The sequence below is a fragment of the Elephantulus edwardii genome, unplaced genomic scaffold (assembly GCF_000299155.1).
Source record: "Elephantulus edwardii isolate Elephantulus edwardi_28Jun2011 unplaced genomic scaffold, EleEdw1.0 scaffold00002, whole genome shotgun sequence".
NCBI classification, from domain to species: Eukaryota; Metazoa; Chordata; class Mammalia; order Macroscelidea; family Macroscelididae; genus Elephantulus; species Elephantulus edwardii.
In genome coordinates this window covers 42,788,407-42,810,702 of record NW_006399752.1, presented here as the reverse complement: position 1 = coordinate 42,810,702, position 22,296 = coordinate 42,788,407, and the positions used below count along the sequence as shown (strand labels likewise).

The window sequence follows — 22,296 nt, the reverse complement described above, 5'->3', positions numbered from 1 at the left end:
CGCAGCCAGGAGCTAGAGACAAAGTTCCCAGGGAGAGCTCACCCTCGGAGGCCAACGACGAGCCTGCCTGTGGCGACAGTGCACAAGTCCCGCGCATCCAGCCCACTCCCAGCCCCGGTTCGGACCCGGCTGCCCGGGCTCATTCGCCGGCCAGCAGGGGAGCCCCGCGAGCGCGCTGCGCGGCCGCCGTCAAACTTGGAGGGGGAGGATGCTGCGAGCGGGCGCGGCGGCGCGGGCCGCGGGGGCGCACTGAGTGCTCCCACCTGCGCCCCCGGGCGAGCGCGCCGCGCCGAGCGGCCAGGTAGCGGCTCCAGCGCCCGGACTGCGCCAGCCCTGCGAGCCAGGGCCGCCAGCGCCACCGCGCCGGCGTCGCCTCCTCGCCCCGGAGCCATGGTGCTCGGAGCGCGCACGCCGCGCGCGGGACCCTAAGCTCCGGCGTTGCCGCGCGCCTCACCGCCCTCTCCCTGCTTGGGCTTCTGATCGACCTTGCCCGCGGGGCATGAGGCTTTGGCCCGGAGCCCCTCGTTTCTAAGCTCCGTGGCGCCTGCTCCAGCCCCAGCTCTGCTGAGCTCCAAGAGAGGACTACCGCTGCTGAAGGTCTCCAACGCCTCGCGGGAACGGCACCCGAGCGCTCCGGGATGGCGCTCCGTGGGCCCCTCCGGCCGCGCAAAGTTCGTAGGAGGCGAGAGATGCTGCCACAGCAAGTTGGCTTCGTGTGCGCGGTGCTGGCCCTGGTATGCTGTGCGTCCAGCCTCTTCGGCAGCTTGGGTAGGTGCTGGGTGCCTGCTGCTCCTACCCCTGCCCCGGGAGTTGGAGGACTTGGGCTAAGAAGCTGGCAGGGCAGTTCCAAGGCCTCTCCCCCTCCTCGCCAGCTGGTCTCAAAGGTCCTTTCAGTCCCCTCCCCACCGGGCACGTAGAGCGCACCCAGGAGGATTGATATCTGCCCTCTAAGCTGTGGCGCGGGTTCCCCTGAGCTGCCATGCGGCCCCTGGGGGCTTAAGTCGTGGCTGTGGGTCTGTTACTGTGAAGACGAAAGCCTAAACTGCTGGCCACTTGGGGCCCATGTCCTGTCCCAGGGGTGCACAGGGATGGGTCATGGCACCAGTGGGTCAAAAGTGGATTTTTCTGGTATGGAAAGGGGAAAGTGGAGCAGCCTGTTATCTTCCTTTTAAGAAGGCCAGGGTTGTGTCTGGTGTCCCTCAAAAGCCCAGATTCAGAGGTGGGAACTTTATTGCTTCTCCACCCTTTCCTTGCCCCTGTCCACGTCCAGAGGGGCGCCCTGGGTGTCCTTCTCGAAGCCCCCTCAAATCCTGAAAGTGTGGGACAGGCTCTGCCTGCAGGGGCTTGCTCCAGGGTAACACCCTTGCGTGGAGAAGGTGCTTCCATCCACACTCTCCTCTTCTTCCTCCTCTGTCAAGAGACCTGGGAGTTGGGATTCCCTCAGGAGATGCAAATTTGAGATGGAGAGGGAGAGGTAAAGAAACTTAACCAAAAATGTGCTTTTGTGGGACCACTGGAGTCGGTAACCTTCTGAAGACGGTCATTTCCCCACCGTTCTCATTTTGAGTTGGAGCCTCAGATCTTTTTGGTTTGTTTTTAAAATTTAAAGAAGAAATGTAGATGATTTAGCAACCTCATCCTGGAGTGCAAAGAACGCTGTCGTCCCTTCCTGGCCATCAAAAAGGTCTGAACATCTAGAGGCCAGAGCTTTATAGTGACAGGTAAAAAGCAACATGCAACTTCCTTGAACTTTTAAAAATACTTATACTGCTTTTCAAATACCAAACTCTGGGTTTGTGACTATAGGGTTAAAATATGCCTCTTGCAAGAGAAACCCAGAAAGGTTATTTGAACATCTTAATACCTGGAGTGTTGCAATTGGACAAGTTGGTGTGTTTTCTTCCCTCAATTACTGCACACCAGAAATAACAAAATACCGAGAGGCTCTTTGATGTCAGCAGAATAGAAGAGACGTTATTATCCTGCCGAGGATATGTGCAATGGGGAGAAGAAATGAATTCTGTAAAGGTCACAGAGTGAGACTTGTTTTGCATTTACTTGATCAGGAATTACCTTTCATTTACACTCAACTGGTTCCTGGCATCCGAATGTGCCCCCTTTCATCTGAGTGTGACCCTCAGAACATCGTTGTTGGGTGGGATCTGGTCAGCAGCTTAGTCTCCAGTCTCACCCTAGACCTTTAGAATTTGCATTTTACCATCCTCAAGTGCTGTGCACACATTTGCGTGTCAGAATCACTGAGCGAGATCCTCTCTCTCCCTCCCTCCCTGTGTGCTGACTTCACTATCTGTTTATAGAACTTCACTATCTAACAGATAGTGGGGCTGCTTGAGTGTGCTTGTTGGAAGAAAACTTACAGAAAGGCCATCTGTCTGAACCCTGGGGTCTCTTGGTAATGCAAATGCTTAACTTTCAGTTGCTAACTGGAAGGTTGGTGGTTCGAGACTATACAGAGGCACCTTGGAAGAAAGGCCTGGCAATCTTCTTAGAAATACCAGCTGTTGAAAATTTTGTCGAACACAGTTCGACTGTGATGGTCACCTGGTGTCGGAGTTGACCTCCAGACAACTGGATCCAGCCTCTGAGGATCTTAGGGTGGTCTTACCCAAAGTCACATTATGTATTGTTGACTCATCTGGAACTAGAGGGGAAACCCAGAGCAGATTCAAGAAAGATGGCTGTCTGTAAGCAGATGAGGCCCTTCTAAAGAGTGTATCCCTCTCCACAGGTGCTTTCAGATGGGGCTGTTGGACACACACACACACACACACACACACACACACGCAGAGCCATTTTGGGAATATGGGTGCTACATTGCCTTCTTTTTTTTTTTTTTGCTGCAGGGCACAGATCAGCTCCTGCTAGCAAACAAGGGCCGCCAGACACGTGGAGGAACAGAAAGCTGATGGCACCAGTGAACGGGACACCAGTGACCAAGAACTGCACTGACCCTGGTAAGAAACAGATGCCCTCACCCGTGGCACCGGGTCTGACCGGGAGATGGGCTATCGTGTGTACTAGCAGCCTGAGCTGAGCTGGGAATGGTGGTTTCATGCCCCTGAGCGGGAAAGGGTAGCTGGCACTTGTGGAAAGGTAACGTACACACATTAATCAGCCATGCTGCTAAGCAATTCAAGTGCTTTCTTTATCCAACAACTGAAAAGGTCACATTCAAGAGTGTAAAACATTTATTTTTTGTTCTCACGGCGCTCCTCGAGGCTAAGTGTTCTCTGCTCTCCAGTTTTGTTTGTGTGCCCCTTGCCGCTGTTGGCTTCACTTTCGTTCACCGTGATCTGTTTGCCTGGACTCTAGGGGTAGCCGATCAGGGGCCTGTTACTGGCTGATGGCATGTTAGGGTGACCTGCCAGCAAGGGGACACACATGGAAGGAGATAGGATAGGTCACTCTGGGGTGCTGGGCCCCTTCTCTGGAATGGAAATTCCCAGGGGTGTAACACTCCAGCTGATGGATTCTACTCACCCTAGGAGATAGTTTGTTTAAAGGTTTACATTTTAGTTAAAATCAAAACCAAAGAGAGGCCGTTTCAATAATTTCTATATGTACAGTTTCTTGATGTTGGTCACCACGTCTGTAAGTTGTTCCTGCTCCCCTGTTCCAACACCATTGTATTCACGGGCTTTAAACTCCTGTCAGAACCTCTGAGTTGCGTTGTTGATCAGACCTGGCCTAGATCATCCTTTAAAAGAGCACAATGCTCAAAGCAGACAAACTTTGCTAATGACGATCTGCCCCTTTTGGTCCACAGAAGACTCCAGGGGGATAGAGTTGGTTTAAGATTTGAAGATTGTTTCACGGCAACACTTTCAGAGACTTACCCAGCTTCTGTAGATCCAGAGACTCTGGATTCCATGGAGAATTTGAAATTCTGTTCGGTGGGTGTCTTTGTTTTGTTTTGTTTTTGAGGGAGTTTGGCTGTTCTCTTTCAGCTTCTTCTGGGACATGAGTCTGATACAGGGGTGGCATCTTGTATACAAGGTGTATCTAAGGCATAGCAGGTATGATGCACACCCTGGGTGCCATTTGAAAGGCAGGGGTGGGGGAGACCGCTGAGCAATGTCTATTAACCATGGAAGTTTCCATCACTGGCTCTGAGAGCTCACTCAGCAAATTGAAACCAGTCCTTTCACATTTGAGAGCCTCCATGGGTCAAGGTGGACGGGGTGATCTTGCTCAGCTGTGTATGGAAAGAGTAGAGCCTGGGGAACAAATGACTTGGGCATAATATAGATGGATTTCCTTTCATCAGTGAAAACAAGGCAGGGTGTTGTTACTTTCATATAGGACCATGATGTGTTCACTAAAAGATGAATGAACTTGACATCTTTGAGCTGATATTATGGCAAACTTGTCTAGAGATGGGCATCAGATCTTTGCACAGGGACACCTTCAGTGCTTGCTACAGGTGCCGTTTTTCTCCATTGTCTATTTGTCCTGAGCTACAGACAATTTTCACTTAAACAGAAAATTCTCAGATGTAGCAAGCAAGCAGGCAGTTAGGGGCATGGACAGTGTCCAGGCCTCAGGCAGGGAGGTGCTTGGCTTCAGCTCTGGCCCCATCTCTTGTTGGAGTGTTTTTGTGGAGGACCTGGTGGAATGATGAGTTGAAAGTCCTTTGCACAAACCCTTGGAGGGTTTGTTCTGGCCGGGTATCACTTGGTTTAACTACCCACGTGCTCAGCAAGTCACCTGGTAGAGTTGGGTTTCTGTTTGCTCAGCTGTGAAATGGGTAGAATAGTCCACGCCTGTTCCAGGGCTGTTAGAAGACTCTTCAGGAGGCTCTGAACGTGTGCAGAGGAAAGGAAGACGTGCCAGGGTGACAGTCCTGCCGTCACCCTCACCAGCAGGGCATATCCCCATCTTCCAGGTCAGGAAAGACCAATGGAGCAGTCCAAAGTCGTGAGACTTACAAGTAGATGAAGCAGGAGTGAGGCCCAGCTCTGCCTCTAACACGTAGCTTGGCTCTGCTCTCTTCTGACAGCCAGTGTCTACCCTCAGCGCCTGGCCCACAGCATGCGCGCTGTCCCCACAGCCTCCCTCACCTCAGGATGCTCTGGAGACACCTGTCTGGGACGTAGTGGGGGTAGAAAAGCCTAGACTGTGGTGAAATTGCTGATGTTCCTTTTCAAGCTAGACCCACCTGTCCTGAGACAACTCAGGTGTCCTGGTGACCCAGTGGGTGGCCATGGTGTCCTGCGGGTTGACTCCCCCCAGCGTGCTCTCTTAGCTGGAAGGTATTGATGTGGGCTGAGCCGGTGTGTGCTGGGGCTTGTGTAAAGCTGATCTGCAGCTGAAATTATCACCATCTGTGGAGGGAACATACTCGGTGTTGAGGAACCGAGGGAACTTACTGGTCCTGAACTGGCTCTGTTGCCCCTGAGTCAAGTTCCATCACATAGTCTGAGCATGTTGACGTGGGGACCCATTTCTTAGGATGGTTGTGTGGTTAGGTGCTTTTGAGTCAGCCCGATTCACAGTAACCCCACACACAAGAGAACAAAATCATGCCCGGTCCTAGCTGTTGGCAGCCCTCCGGAGGTCAGTGCAGCAGCATCGCCACACCCACGCTTCAGAGACTCTTTCTTCTTTGGTCTTTATCACGCTTCAGAGACTGTTTCTTCTTTGGTCTTTATTCATTGTCCAGTTCTCAGAGGTGTGCAAAGCAATTGTAAACACCAGGGCTCAGATTGTCCAAAGAACAACCACGTCTCCCTCGGAGGAAGTGCAGCCTCAGAGTTGCTGCTTAGAGCGGGCTGCTCCTGAGAGGCAAGGATCGTGAAGGTCGTCTCAAGTCCTCTCGGCATGTTGTCAGGTGGAGTCAACTCTTGGAGAAAGAGATCATGCTGGGAAAAACAGAGGGTCAGCGGGAGAGAGGAAGAGAGGAAGACCCTCGGCGAGATTGATTTTGACCCAGGGACTGCAGCAGTGGGCTTGAGCACGCGGTACTGTGAGGATGACTTGCGGGGCGGGGCGGGGGCAAGGTTTCCATCTATTCATAGAGTCACAATGAATCTTCATTGACTCAACAGCCTCTCACAACAACAGTAACAAACAATAGCAATAACAAAACAACAATCCTGCACCACTGTCAAGATTGCCTTTCTGTTTGAGCCCTTTGTTGAGCTGCTGTGTCAGTCTGTCTCTTCAAGGGTCCTCCTCTCCTCCCCTGACCTGTTTTACCCAGCACGACGTCTTTCTCCAAGGCATGGTCCCTCCTGATAACAAGTCCTTTGCAGACCAGCTCTCGCCGTCCCCCCTTCTAGGGGGAAGCTGGCTGCATGTCTTCCCCATGTGGCCCGGTGGCATCACTGTACGTTTTGGATAAAAAGTGACGGATTTCCGCGTGGGCAGTTGAGTGGTAGGAAGGTCTGACCTTGTCCCTTTGCAGACAGGGAAGGGAGAGACAGTGGAAAAATGATTAGCAGATATTAACATCTGCATTGTATACTGGGTCCACGGCTTCCGAAGTGACCAGGCATGCAGCGTGGACTTGGTAAGTATTGGTTGTGATGGGGTGAAAGTGCGTTATGATGTCTTAAAACATGTTAATCTGGAAAGTGGTTTTGCAAAGATGAGGACAGTCAAGCTCAGAAGTTCAGTGACTCTCCCGTAGTGATTGGCCGGCCGGAGCCTTCCCAGGGCATCCAGCTCCAGGTCAGGTCTGCTGCTTCCATCACACCGGCTCCCAGCTCAGCTCTCCAGGCTGGTGGAGCCAGGCCCAGCCCTCCTGCCAGCCCCTGGTCCCGAGGGTAAGAGAGCATCCAGCTCTTTCCTACTTTGCGAGTAGCAGTAGCATATTTGGTAAACACTCGTCTACTAACTGAGAAGTTAGCTGTTCAGATCACCCACCCGGATGTGCCTCAGAAGAAAGGCCTGGTGATCTGCGTCCATAAGGTCACAGCATTGAAAACCCAATGCGTCAGGTCTGCTCTGCAAAGACACAGTGCCATCAATCAGAAGTGACTTGGGGGCAACTGGTGGATTTTTGTTTCATTTTATTAGTTGTTTTTTTTTTATGTGGCAAACACCTTTTGTGTGTCCTGGTGGGAGATTGTGTGTGTTGTTGGTGGTGGTGGGAATAAAAAGGTCTATATGATGCTACCAAGCCAAAGGTCATATAGCCCTGATGTGTCCATTTGCTGTACAGAGGTAACTTGTGGTCGCTGTGAAGCTGAATACTGTGACACTGATGTGTCACATGCGATAATGGTTACCCATGGCAGACGGTGTTTGGTGGAATTCCCCTATTAAATCAAGCTTGGAAGCAGGAGCGGCATCCAATTCCGTAATAGCTTGCCTCGGGAAACCCTATGAACCTGGAGCAAGGATGAAAGTCACGCTAGTGTTGAGGACTTTCATTCATAGGGTCGCTATGAGTCGCCTACAGCTCCACGGCACTTAACAACAACAACAACAACAACATTTATCTACAGTTGTCTTGGAGAAAGTGCGACCACAGTTTTCCTTGGTGACAAGAAGGGCAAAGCTTCATCTCACTTGCTTTGGGCGTGTTGCTAGGAGAGGCTATTCTTGGAAAGGGACATCATGCTTAGAAAGGTCAACAAAGGAGAGGAAGACCCTCGACAAGGTGAATTGACACAGTGACTTGCAGCAGTGGGCTCAGATGTGTCAGAGATGGTGAGGACGGCACCGGACAGGACAGGACAGGGGGCAGACCTGTTGTTCATCGGGTCGCTATGAGTCGTACTCGATGGCCTAACGAGAATGAAACACTGCCAGGTAGTTGATAATCCTGGGCCACACAGACCTCAGCCTGAGGACGACTTGGTGGCTGTGAAGGACTGCGGTAGTGCCCCAGTGAGTGGTCCGGGGAACCCGGGGAGGGTGAGCAGGCTGGTGTGGTCCTGTGCCACTGTCTCGGGGTCCCAGTGTAACGACAGCAGATCCCCGCACTCAGTGCAGCCAGTGAAGGGAAATGACAGACTCAGTAGCTGAGAGAGTAGGATCCGAGGTGGTGAGGTGTCTGAAGCTTCTCCAGTGCAGAAAGGAGGCCGTGAGTCCTGGCTTTCCATTCGTTTAGCCTCAAATGCTGGAGAGAAGGTGCCTGGGGCCGAGCCAGTTCTGGCTGGGTGAGAGGAGCACCCAGGATGGGGCTTGGTCTCCGGTGACACGCTCCGCTCCTGGAGGGAGGAGCTGAGATGAGGTCCCTTCTCCAGATAGGCCGAGGGCTGGGCGTGGGGCGTCGCGACAGGTCAGGAGATGGCTGTTGCCTCTGCCCCAAGGCGTCTGTCTGCTCAGCAGGGAAAAACCATGCTTGATCGTTCTGTTCTCACAACCTCGGCTGGACTGAAGTCCGTGCAGCAGTCACCATGTCAGTCCACCTCGTTGAAGGTCTTCCTTTTCTTCATTGACCCTCCATTTTTCCAGGCTTCATGTCCTTCTCCAGAGACAGGCCCCTCCTGAGAGCATGCCCAAGAGACGTGAGGTAAAGTCTCACCATTCTTGCTTCTAAGGAGCATTCTGACCCACTTCTTCCAACACCTGCTTGTTTGTTCTCTGGGCAGTCCATGCATATCCAATATTCTTCACTGGAACCACAGCTCAAAAGCACCAGGTCTTCTCTGGGCTTCCTTCATTGTCCTGCTTCCACTTGTACACACACAGCAGTTGAAGACCAGATCTCAGTTCACGCTGGTCACTGCTGGGACTGTTCACCCAGGTTTAGCCACGTGGGGCTGCTTTACAGGTAGACCAGCGCTCCAGGTGTGATGAAACAATGGGGGTGCCAATGGCAGCCCCCTACAGAGTTATGGGAGTTTCGCTGTAAAGAATGGGGGGAATTCTTGCATCTCGGAAGGCCTCTCTCTGTGTGTCTTCATAGCTGACCAGCTCCTTGTCCTGGATGAAGGACTTTAGGGATATAGAAAGATGCCTTCAGACCTACAGAGTTGGGGCCTCCAGAGTCCGAGTTCCCACCCACAACGGGAGTATGTTCACTTCTTTGACGGACTGTCCAGGACAGGGGACATATGTTATCTTTCATGTTATCTGAAATGTTTATCTCTTTGCCCACAAAAGGAGATGACTTTTTCTAAAATTTTTCTAAAAATCCAAGCAGGGCCATGTTCTAGTCTTCCCTTGAGACTGGGGAGCAGGCTGGCTGCTCTGCCTCCATCACTCCCCCAGGGTGGTTGGTTGGTGTTCTGTACTATCGAGTCAGAACCCATGGGCGACCCTCCAGGTGGTTTTCAGAGGCAGTAAATTACACAAGAGGAGATTGCCCAGCTTCCTCCCATACAGCAGCTGGTGGATTCGAACCATGTACCTTTGGCCCGGCAGTGAACTCCTTGCACACATTTCCTTCCCCACATTAGTTAGTTGCTTGTATCTTGTTCTTTGTGTCAAGGCTTTGTTGCTCCTCCAACCCCAACCAACCAGCCTTTCCTGACCATTCAGTGTTCCTCTCAGCCACCCTCACCTCGTGACCCTGTGTAGCTCCTGTGACCTGTGTCACCACTTATCTCTGAGTGGATCAGGTGGCTGGCAGTCAGGTGCTGACCTAAAGGTTGGGGGATCATACTCACCCAACGACAATGTGGGAGGAAGCCTTGGTGATTCGCATCATAGATGTTAGAGCCAAGAAAACACCACAGAGCAGCTCTACTTCAAGCACAGAGACCTCTACGGGTTGGAATGTACTCGAGCAGTGGCGTTATTATCACCATCTGATACTTATTCATAGTCTGTCTCCCCTTGAGGGCTAGTCCGTTGCTTCCTGCGCCGGGAGGGCTGGTGGTGTAGCTCTAGACGGCTCCTTTTCGCAAGTGGCCGGGCTCAGGTGCCGCCTCCAGAACCCACAGGTGTGTCACCTGTAGGCAATAATGATAGAGAAACGATGCATTTCACTGCAAAAGGCCTTCCAGATTGTGCTGTAAGAGGCAGCACTCAGCGTAGCCTGTGCCACACATTCGCAACAATCCCAGTTCACAGATGATGAGACTGAGGCTCAGAGAGGACCCATGACTTGTGTGAGGTCACAACCAAGGAGTAGCAGAGCGTTGTTTGAACTCAAGGAAGCTCCCTGACTTCAGGGGCCATAGAAGTGTTACTGCCCTTGTCGCTGGGGATTAATGCTTTCCTCATCACTCCTTCCACGTCTTTTCCTCTCTGACACGATGGCAGCATGACCAAGAAAGCACTGGAAAAGGAGGTGGGATAGAGAACAAGAGACCCACTGTGGGGTGTCTGATGGAGTCAGAGGAGGAGTGGACCTGAGCCCTGGCTGTGCAGTAAATCACCTTGAGACCTTTGTGTGTATTTCAGAAATGCACAGGCCGCAGGTTGAGAGATCTGATTTAGTTCTTAGGCTCAAGGAAATAGCTCCCTAAGAGGTTAACAGCTGAAGCCAGGCGTGGGCCTTATTGGACCAGAGTTTACTGTCTCCTGGTGCTGTCGACATGGCTTGGGGACTAGTTAAAGCTCGTCAGTTCCGGTAGAATCGACTGTTGCATCGGGGTTTGGGGCTGTATTCTTAGTGGAAGATAGTTGCCAGGACTTTTCTTTGGCAATACCGTAGGTTGGATTTGAACAGCTGACCTTTAGGATATATTACCTACTGCTATCAGTCAGAACAAACTCATAGCTGACTCTCAAGTGTATTTTCAGAGGCCATAAACTGCATGGGAGGAGACTGCCCATCTTTCTCCCTTGGGGCACTGGGTAGTTTCGAACACCTTTGTCTTTGGTTTGGAAATGCAACTTCCTATCCACTAGACCACCAGCAGTCTTTTTAGGTTGTTGACTTGGGGGGGGGGGGTGTTTGTATACACACCTTCCTTCCATCACCAGTTGGTAAATGCTCAATAAATATTTGAATGTTCAATGAAAGCTAATACTTTGTTTGATGTACAGATTTCCCTGAAAACCATGTGGGTTTTTTAAAAAAAATTATTAATTTTAATGAACGTTTACAGAGATTTTGGATTTCCATTCATTCATTGTTGCACTTTTCTCCCTGCCCACCCCTTCCCCCCACAGTTCACTCTTCTCTTTGAAAAGTAAAAGAGAAATGTTTTCATTGGTATACAATCTCCCCCACTCCCCTCCCCCCCAGTACACTCCACTGTGCAGCCTTTATTCTGGACTCTTGTCATAACCATAATACCCAATCATATATCGCTTTTAAACTGTTCTCTCCCTCATCTGTTTCAATGCAGTATACATAACTTATCCAATTTTTCTCAGTCTCACCCCAGCCCCGATGTCAATCTCGTTCTACAACAGTGGCACCATGCAGTATATGTCCTTTTGTGACTGAGATGCTTCCCTCTGCATAATGTCCTCCAGGGTCTCCCATTTTGAATAATATTGCATGAGTTCCTTGTTGTTTTTCAATGCAGCATAGTATTCCATGGTGTGAATATATCACAGCTTCTCTATCCATTTGTTTGTTGATGGGCACTTAGATTGTTTCCAGCTCTTTGCTATTGTGAACAAAACTGCAATAAACATGGTGTGATGTGGTTTTTTTAAAAGCATGTCATTGTTGTTGTTGTGTGCCATCAAGTCAGAACTAACTCATAGCTGACCCTCCAGCAAGTTTTCAGAGGCAGTGAATCTCATGGGAGGAGATTGCCCGTCCTTCACCCATGGAGCAGTGGTTGAATTTGAACTGCGTGCTTTTGGGGTTGCAGCGCAGCTTCTTGTCCCTCTGCCACCACAGGGAAGAAGAAGAAAAAGTCTGTTTTAGTTCTGGCCTCTGATGTCTGTGGAAAATTCTTTCTTTTCCCCTAGAGATTTAAAGGCATGGCCTGGACCCGTGAGCCTTAGATCTTTTTTTTTTTTTTCATGGCTGCGCAGGGAAAGCTCTGGAAAGGGAAGGGGTCTCTGTCTTGAATGTGGAGACTAGGAGTGGGTTGTGATGTGTTTGTGTCCCCTGGGAACCAGCACGTTTCCACGCATCATGGCACCTGGTGTTAGGAGGCAGGTAAGGTAGAAACAGGTCCTTCTTGGGAAGGCACGCCCGTGAGCTCTGGAAATACACAGGCCGCTGTTGTTTGGGAAGCAGTGAGGGAGAGATCCGGTGGTCAACATTTGTGGCTTCTGGGAGCAACCCCCCCTCCCTACAGGTCCAACCAGGTGACTCCCTTCTGGTGATTGCCCTACCCAGAAGCCTCCCTGATTGTCCACTCCACGGGTTGGGTCACCTGCGTCACTTGTGGTCATGCTGTTTTGGTTAACTCTTTGCCAGGACTCATTCTCACCATTATCTCACGATTTATTTTCCCCTCCCACCTACCAGAATTAAGAGGTGAAAGCCTTGTTTGTTTCATTCACCACCGTTCTTTGATCTCTCAAATGGGTATTGGCCTTGACTCCTTGTGATGGTTCTTTAAAGAACTGGGAACTGTAGTCAGGAGACCCTTAGACCTCAAAGTGACATCTGCATAGTCTGCCCATGAAAACATAATCTTGCAAACATAACTGCTTTCAAACAATGACTTCCACACACACGTGTGTGTGTGTGTGTGCGCGCGCGTGCAACAGAGCTGTTAGAATGTCACCCCGGCCTGGGCCCCGTCACCTCTGTAGCAGACAATGCTGAGTCTCCATCAGCCTCTCCAGCTTTCCTCACCATATTTTACCATGGTGCATGGAATGGGTCCTGGAGAAAGATCCTGGGATCAGTTATGAACATCAAAGAAATAAAAACTGAAACTCCTGCTTCCATCAGGTCAGTTGCAACTCAGAGGGACCCTGTTGGGGACAGAGGGGAACTGGCCATCAAGTTTCTGAGATTATATAGTCTTTACAGAAGCAGACTGCAAAGTGTCTGGTGGGTTTGAACCAACAAACTTCTGGTTAGCAGGCAAGGCAACTAATTAATGCACCATAAGGGCTTCTTTCAATAGGGTGACCTAGTGGTAAGAAACGGCACTGCAAACCCAAAGGCACACTGTTCGAATCCACCAGCTGCTGTGCAGTGGTAGGATAGACAGAGTCCTCCAGTTAACTGCCTCTGCAAGCCTGCTAGAGGGTCAGCTGTGGGTCACAAAACAACAGACAGCAACAAGAGGTTAAGAGGGAGCTCTGGTAGCCTAGTTGTAAGGAGTCTTACTCCCAAGCTGAAGGTACATGGTTCATATCCACCAGCTGCTCTGCGGGAGAAAGGTGGGCGATCTCCTCTGAGAGCCTATTGGAGGGTCAGTTGAGCCAGTTCAGACTCGATCAGATCTAACAGTAAAGGATTAATGGAGAGACCTTGGTTGATGCAAAGTTAACATGATGTTGTTGTTGTTCTTGTGTACTGTAGAGTCAGAACCGACCCATAGCTGACCCGCCAGCGGGTTCTCAGAGGCAGGTAATCGTATGGGAGGAGATGGCCCATCCTTCTCCCGTGGAGCAGCTGGTGGCCTTGAACCACGTGCCTTTGGGATTGCAGTGCAGCTTCTTGCCACTAGAGCTCCCTTAAAGTTAACATACTGGGCTACTAATGTTCACGGTCCCCAGAGGCACCTTGGAAGAAAGGTCTGGTGATCTGCTTCAAAAAAATGAGCTACTGAAAATTCTGTGGAATGCCATTCTACACTGACACACGAGGTCGGAGTAAGTTGGACTTGATGGCAACTGGCTTAAGAGGCTGACAATTGCATCTGCCTCATAAGGTCATCTAGCTTTCAGATGCCTAGGAAGCACTTGACAATCCCAAGGCTTGGATTAGGCGTTCCTTAGTCTTTACACTGATATCCTTGCTCTAGAGCACTTTGGGAGCAGCTTTTCCCCGTGCAGCACATCTTTGGATTTCTTGGTTGCTGCTAGGATGGGTGATGATTGTAGAGCCAAGTACAGTGAAGTCACGGACAACGCCTCTTCTAAGCCGTGCTATTTCCCATGGCTGCTTATGCGTCTGAAAGTTGGACAGTGGACAGTGATGGCAGAGTGGGAAGGATGCCGTTGAATTGTGGTGTTGGATAAGAGGACTGAATAGCCTGTGAAATCCCTGAAGAACGAGCACATCTGCCTGGAAGGAGGAACACCCAGGGCTCCTTAGCAGCGAGGATGGTGAATCTTCACGTCCTGCACTTCAGGCTTGTTTTCAGGAGGGACCATCCCTTGGAAGAAGACATCGTGTTGGGAGAGAGAGGCAGAGGGCCAGAGAAAGAGAGGAAGACCGTTGACAAGGTGGATTGATACGTTGACTTTATTATCAAAGATGGTGAGGATGGTGCAGGATGGGCTGGGTTCAGATGGGTTCCTGGGGTCGCTGTGTGTTGTAGTTACGTTGCTGGGATGAAGTGAGTTGATACTCATCAAGGGTGCATGGCACATAGTACGTGTTCAGACACTAGCTTCTATTTTCATCATCATTCTTTTTCATCTATGTTGCAAGGAGGGACTGGTCCTTGGAGAGGGACATCATGTTTGGGAGAGTGGAGGGACAGGGCAGGAGAGGAAGACCCTCGATGAGATGGATCAGTTCTGTGATTGGGGTTCTGGGAGTAAGTGTGTCGGAGACATGAGGTTGGAACAGAATAGAGCAGGGTTTAGGGGACTTGTACATAGGGTCACTATGAGTTGCAAGTGCTTCGATGGCACATAACAATGATAGCCACCCCCACCCTAGAAATTGGAAGCAGGAGTGTCATCCACTTCCTAAACAACATGCCTCCGGAAACTCTATGACATCTTGGTTGATAAATGTCAGTAGTTGTAGAGGGGCTTCAGGCCTTTTGTTCATAGGGTTGCTGTGCATCGTGCTCGACTTGAAGGCGGTCAACAACCACCACCACCCTAGAAATGCTACAATGCCTGGTGTATCACAGGTGCTGAATAAACATTTGTCAGTCAAACTTTAGGAGAAGTGAAATAACATCTTGCTTAATGTTTCTTTTTCCTCTTCAGAAAGCAGATGTCTTGTTTTGATTTTCTTAAAAAAATAATTTTAATGAGCATGGACAGAGATTTTGGATTTTTCATTCATTCATTGCTGCACTTCTCTCCCTGCCCAGCCCTCCCCCCCACCCCAGTTTGCTCCTCTCTTTCAAAAGTAAAAGAAAGACTCCCTCCCTGGTACACAATGCCCCCGCACTCCTCCCACCGCCCCAAGTACATTCCACGATGCAACCTTAATTGTGGACTCTTGTGATAACCATAATACCCTATCGTACATCGCTTTTAAATTATTCAGTCCCTCATCTGTTTCAGTGCAGGAGGATCACACCTGGTACAGCTTGCCTCTGAAATAGAAAGGTGGCTGACTTTGGTCTTGCTCTTGACAGCCGGATGTTCCGGTACATTTTGACTGTGTGGCTGGGGTGGGCGTGGCTTCCTAGTCTCATAAAAAGCCCCAAGTTTGAGATTGGATGATAAGTGGCTAACCTTTCACCCCTGCTTGTTTGGACTTTCAATATTTTGTGACTTCTGTCTGAAGAGTGGGAGAGGAAGGAAGGCGTTTGGTGTTCCCTGTTGTTGTGGGAGGGACTTAATTCCTCCCTTGGTGGTGGTGTGACATGTGTCCAGCTTACTCTGTCCCATAGGTGACCCTGTGTGACTGAGCAGAATTGCCCCACGGGCCTGCTAGGCTGTAATGTTTATGGAAGGAGCCCTGGTGGCACAGGGGTTAAAGAATTCGGCCGCTACCCAAAAACCCGGGGATTTGGAGTCCAAATTCAGTAAGAGCACAATGAGACAGTCTGTTTCCATGAAAATGTACAGCCGTGAAAACGCCACAGGTTGGGGGTGGCAGGAGCGCTGGTGGCCTAGCGGTTGGGAGTTGAATCGCCAACCTAAAGAGAGATGGTTCGAATCCACTAGCTGCTCCATGAGAGAAAGAGAGACATTTCTCTCTGGTGCAGTTTACAGCTTCTGAAGTCTGGGCTGGAGGTTCAGCTATGAGTAGGTTCCGACTCAACCACAATGAGTTGAGTGACAATCCCATGGTCAGTTCTACTTTGTCCTGTAGGGTTGTTTTGTGTTAATTCAATGGCAGTGAGTTTGATTTAGTTTTTATGGGCACCAATTGCCAGGTCTTTCTTCCATGGAGCCTGTGGGTGGATTTGAACTGCCAGCCCTTCTTTGAGCCACAAGCATGTAGTGGTTGTCGCACCAGGACTCCTCAGGGTTAGCTGTGTTGTTTGGCTCTATGTGTCCATGGAGACAGATGGACAGCTGAGGCTGAGGGGGGCTGTTGAGAGAGGTCTGCGTGATGCTCGTGGTCAGAGGGTTTCAGGGGATTGGGAGGTGGGCTAGAGGAGACTGAGGGTCTGGAATGGTTGTCTTAGTTCCAGCTGACTCTTAACTTACTTTTCCTTCTGCACCAGCGCTGGAAGGACCGTGATTGGCGATGGGGTGAGCAGCTCAGCTCGGAGAGCCTGGTGGGAAAGGCATGGGCAAACGGAAGGAGGACGGGACTCGGGCTTTCAGGACAAGGGGATGTGGTGGACTCCCTGGACAGTGAGATGAAGGCTGTGGGTTCGGAGCCAGAGCCTGCAGGAAAGGCCCTCAGTGGGCCCCCGGGACGCAACACAAATCCAGTTACAGAGCTCTTAACGTAAGAGCTAATCCTGAGATGGGCAAGAGAGACTGGAACTGATTCTGTGTGAACAGGAGACAGTTCATTTGTTTTCCTGAGAAGGGGCTTCCAGGGCAGGACAGACAACCTCCAGAGAGCCTGGTGACTTCTTGGGGAAAGTGACAGGCTGGCAGGGACACCTTGTGGTCACTGGTGGAGACTGAGGAAGACAGCCATCTCCCATCACATGGAGACAGCAGCTCCTTGTCCTCCTTGGGGACTGGAAGATGGAGTTCTAGTCTTGCCTCTACCACGTCCTGCCTGGGACTAAGTATCTTTTTTAGCTTTCTTACTGAATAAGTACACAGATTTCAAGCAGCCAGAGGAGATTCTTGTCCCATCGACAGGATGTACCACTGGGGGTGGGCGGTACTTTGACTCGGTAAAGGCAGGCTTGTGGGTTTAAGTCCCTATTTGCTACTTGGGGCCTGTATGACCTCAGGCAAGTTACATAATCTTTCTCCACTTCAGTTTTTCTGTTTGTTTTTTTTTTAAAGTGTGGCTGGCTGGCAGCAGCTCCTGGCCCTCTTGCCCAGCAGCTAGGAGAGCAGCGACTCCTCTGCATACAATAGTACTTCCATCCTGTGGTGGTTAGAATGGCTGAGTGATGGGTCTCTCACAGCTGGTGAGGCAAACTGCCGTGTTTAATTGGAACTGCTTGTTGGTACTGAACCCTAGATGCTCCTCTGTGGGTCTGGCAGGTCACAGGATGTGCAGAAATAGCTGCTACTTTTTTTTTTAAAAATAATGTAGAAGCAGCAGTCAAGAAATGAGATGACATTTTGGGTTCAGTATATCTGCTGCCAAAGACACCTTTAAGGTGCCAAAGAGCAAGGATGTCACTTTAGAGACTAAGGTGCACCTGGGCCAAGTGATATTTTCAGTTGCTTCATATGCATGTGAAAGCTGGACAGAGAAGAAGAAAGAAGGAAGAATTGATGCATTTGAATTGCAGTGGGGGTGAAGAGTACTGAATGTCCCATGGACTGTCAAAAGGATAAAACAAACCTGCCTTGGAAACAGTACAGCCAGAGTTCTCCTGAGAAATCAAGAAGGTGAGAGTTGGTCTCACATATACTTTGGTGGGCATGTTTCCAAGGAGAGGTCAGTGTCAGGAAAAGGAAATATGTACTTGGAAATGAAGATAGTGAAAGAGAAGAGGACCCCTCAAGGACCTGGGTGGACTCAGTGACTCAGATGGACATGGGATTAAACACAGCAGAGGTTGTGAGGGGGGGACAGGACCAGGCAGAGCTTCATTCTGTTGTATTTAAGTTGGAGTCATGGCATCTGACAACAACAGTAGTGCCCCCCCCACACACACACACACATACAGCGTGTATAGCAGCATGTAGGAAACAGCGGGGTTGCGTGTTTTGCAGAATACTGTATACAGCACAGGTATTCTCTGTGGTGGGATATGGTGAGCATCTCTGAGCACACGGGAGATACTCTTCCCATCACAGTCCTGGCGGGCACTGGGCTCAGCCTTTTCTGCTCCCCTGGCTTCCCCACTTCTGAACACCAGCCTGTGAAATGGATCACCATGGTTGTCTCGGTCCATACTCGGTAATGGACACGGTGTAGGACTGGTCAGCCTTTCCCTCTGCTGGCATCTGGTCACCATGACTCAGGGTGCCCACTAGCTGCCACAACAACAGACAAGCCATCAGGTGGCTGCCATCATTGTCTCCCTCTTTGCAGACAAGGCAAGGGGGACTTAGATGAAGTACCTAGTTCAAGGTCACACAGCCAGCCAGATGTTGATTCTGACTCCATAAGGCTCACTGTCTGAGAGAACGGAAGTGTCCAGTCCTGTGCCATCCTAACAATCATGCCATGTTGGTGCCCATTGTAGGAGCCACTGGGTCAGTCCATCTCATCAAAGATCTGACCCCCTGATTTACCAAAAATGACGTCCTCCTGTAGGAACTGGTCCCTCCAGGTCACATGCCCAAAGTCCAAGAGCCAGCATGTTACCATCCTTGTTCTGAGGCGTGCTCTGCCTATATTTCTTTGAAGACAGATTTATTCATTTCTTTCTGCCGTCTGTAATGCATTCTGTATCCTTCACTACCACAAGTGCAATGGATTGGGTCTTGTGTGGTCTTCCTTATTCACTGTCCAGATTTTGCCTGCATATGGGGTGATTAAAGAGGCCAGAGCTTAGTCCTCAAGATGACCCCTTTGCTCTTGGACATTTTTAAAAAAATTATTATTAATTTCAATGAAAATTTACAGAGACTTTGGATTTCCATTCATTCATTGTTGCACTTTTCTCCCCTCCCAACCTTCCCCCCCCAAGTACACTCCCCTCTTGGAAAAGTAAAAGAAAAATTCTTTCATTGTTTTACAAACCCTCCCCCAAGTCCACTCCACTATGCAGCCTTCGCTCTGGACGCCTATCATGACAAAAATCCCTAATAATTTTCCCTCTTAAACAGTTTTCTCCTTCATTTGTTTCAATGCAGTATACATTATTGAACCCATCCTTCTCAGTCTCCTCCCAACCCTGAGGTCAGTCCTGTTTACAACAGTGGCACCATGCAGTATTTGTCCTTTTGTGACTGAGATACTTCATTCAGCATAATGTTCTCCAGGGGTCGTACTGAAAAATGAGGTGGGTCAGAGAGAGAGAGGAAGGTCCTTAACAGAATGGTCTGACACAGTGAGTGTATCCGTGTGTTCAGGTAGATGATGGTGATTTGGATGGCACAGGAGAAGGCCAGGTTCAGATCTGTTGTTCACTGGGTCACTATGAGTTGTAATCAACTTGATGGCACCCCAGAACATCAACACTGCCACCCTCATCTATGTTGAGGTCCTGGTGCCCCTCTGTTTTGTGTGTCCTGATGCCCCTCCAGTTTTAACAGCGGATATCTCTGTGCACTCTGCATTTGGTATTTTTCTGATTTGTTTGTCATCAAATGCTATTTTTTGGCTTTATCCAAACAATTGGGGCCATCTGCTGGCAACATCTTCTTCCTGGCCATCTGCTCCCATAGCTTCCAGATTCTTTGCTCCAGCCACCATTCCTCGGCCTTCTGAGATCCAAGGAGCACCCACCTGGCATCCTGTCCTCTTGAACTCCAGGCTACAGTCCTTATCAAGTGAAAAATGGAAACAACACAGCTTTACTGCATGTCACCTGGAGAGGGAGAGATCCCAGCCATTCAACCCAACAGACATGTCCAGTGCTTGAGAAGAGATTTTTGATGAAACATTGCCCGTCACCAAGGAGGCCATTCAAGCATCACCTTTCACAGAAGAACAGAAAGATCAATGTGATGGAATGATTTCCTGCTTCCCCTTGGAGAGCAGTGATAGCCCCGGGGGGACTGGGACTGGAGGTCAAGGTGTGTCTGGGAAAAGGAGGAACTCCACCCTTGCACCCCTGTCACCGCCTCAGCTCAGAGCATGATTCTAATCATCATGGCATGAGGCAACTACTGCAGGCTGGACTTCTCCAGAATGTTCTGTGCTCTGTGCTGTGCTCAGTGAAGCTTGGGGGGAGCCTGCTGCCTGCTGCCTGGGTGGGTGGGCGCAGCAGTGGGAAGGAGGAGCAGGCAGGTGAGAAATCGCAGCATCATCTGGAGTACCTGGAGGAATGCACGCTGGCAACGCTGAGGCTCGCTCATTGGCTGTGCAGAGGAGAGAACAAACAAACATCTCCTAGGATTACCAGGCACCATGGTAAGTAATTAGGCTTTAGGGACTTAGCCGGGAGTTGGTGCTCGACCAGGGCTATGACTGAGTCAGATTACTTTGATTCTTTTTAAAAAAACAGAACTGAGGAGTCTGGGAACTGCCAGGCACCACCACCACTGGCCTGGGAAGCAGTTGCTCTAGGGGGTGATTTGGACCAACTGGTGCCCAGGGGCCCTGCTGACCCACATGGAGGGGAGCGCCAGAATTCTCAGGTGTCTCAACCCAGGTAGATCTCCTGGGGGCCGCAGTGATAACAGTGTGCCCTTGACCATCGCTAGCCGCCTTGATTGGCATGTGAGCTCCTGGAGGGCAGGCATGATTGCCTGAAGCCTCAATTCTTAGTCCTAGCTTGGGGTCTGATGTGTCTCCTTGAAGCATATGGACATTGACTGGTCAGACCCCCCCCCATCTTACCCATCATGTGGGTGTGCCCCTGCTGAGGGAACTGACCATCTTGCTGTTTCTTCTAGCCTGTAAAGACTATAGGACGAATTAAGATATGTAGTCAGGAGTGAGTGTGCTATAGTTTAGGGGTTAGAAGCATGGGCTCTGGAACCCGATACCCTGGTTCAAATCTTTCCCCTGCCACTTAATAATTACGTTACCTAGAACAGGCTGCTCAACCCTTATCTTCGAGCTTAGAGGGAGTGAGGGCATTGTGTATATCCCAGGCTCTAGGATGGAGCCATAGTGGCACGGTGATTAAAGCACTCAGTTGCTAACCTACTATACTTAGTGGGAAAAGAAATAACAAGTGTCTGTCTCTCTTAACCCTTTCAAGACTGAATTATTTTCTGCTTTGAATTTTCTTTTTTGTTAAAAACATGTTCTCAGTGATAAAAGGCTCTTTGAATGAAAGGGGGAAAACCCCTTTTAAATTTTGTTATTTTATTTTATACTTATTTACAAAATTTGAATACATTGTTTTCCACACCACATCTTTCCTCTATAAAACCATTATTATAGAATGAGTGTGAAGATCTGGGGTGGGGGGGATGGAAGCAGAGAGGTAAGGATGGCCTGAGGGAGAGATGTTAATTAATTATAAGAGTTTACAATTTGTAATAATCTTAAGGTAATTGTTGTTGTTGTGTGCCATCAAATCAGATCTGACACATAGCTGACCGTTTGGTTGGTTTTCAGAGGCAGTTAATTGCATGGAAGGAGATTGCTCTTCTTTTTTCCATGGAGTAGCCGGTAGATTTGAACTATGCCCCTTTGGGACTGCCACTAGGCTTCCAAAGCCCCAACCTTAAGATATTAATTAAATTAACTAAATAGTCTTTTAAAGTAACATTTCACAAGTCAGTAATCTTCAAGTGGGAAAAAAATGTTATTAAGTGTTTGTTATTTTTTACTTTTGGGCATACTGTTAGGAGAGGCTGTTTCTTAGAAAAGGCCATCATGCTTTGAAAGATGGAGAGTCTACAAAAGAGAGGAAGACATAGGAAGACACTCAACCAGATGGTTTGACACATTGACTTCTGCAATAAGTGCAAGCATGTCACAAATGAGGAGGATGTTACAGGGTAGGAAAGGGTTCAGACCTGTTGTTCATAAAGTCACTATGAGTCACACTTGACTACCTAACAATGACAACAACAGCATTTTTATTTTATTGTTTGATGTGAATTTTTTAGTCCAGCTATTTCTGTTGAGATAAATATAAATAAACTCTAGTAATGAATGAAGAATTTAGACTTTCAAATTTGGAGTAAGAAATGATTAATCATTGGAATTTTATGTATTAATATGAAGATCAGAATAAATGACATTGAAGGTGAAGGACAATAATAAAAATATTGCAAATGACATTAAATTTTGACATTTTAGGTAACTAATTACTACCTTTAATGGTAGTGTTTAATCAGTATTTGAATGAGTACATTTTTATGCTTTATAACATGCCTCAAAGTTGCAAATGTCTACATATTTTATGTATGCTAATAGTGAGACTTTTTTGAAAGTCACATAAAGATATTGTTTTCCCCTAAAGAATATAATAATAATAATAATAA

At 49.2% G+C, this 22,296-nt stretch overlaps 1 protein-coding gene across 2 annotated transcripts in view; it reads left to right on the top strand.

Moving 5' to 3' along the window:
- Positions 1-638: 638 nt before the first annotated feature.
- SLC24A4 (solute carrier family 24 (sodium/potassium/calcium exchanger), member 4) overlaps positions 639-22,296 on the top strand; it is a 232,186-nt gene continuing 210,528 nt past the window's right edge. For both annotated transcript variants that reach the window (XM_006879111.1, XM_006879112.1), the window contains exons 1-2: positions 639-768; positions 2,865-2,975. In XM_006879111.1, coding sequence (XP_006879173.1) covers positions 639-768; positions 2,865-2,975 — 241 coding nt within the window. The remainder of the gene's footprint in view (positions 769-2,864; positions 2,976-22,296) is intronic.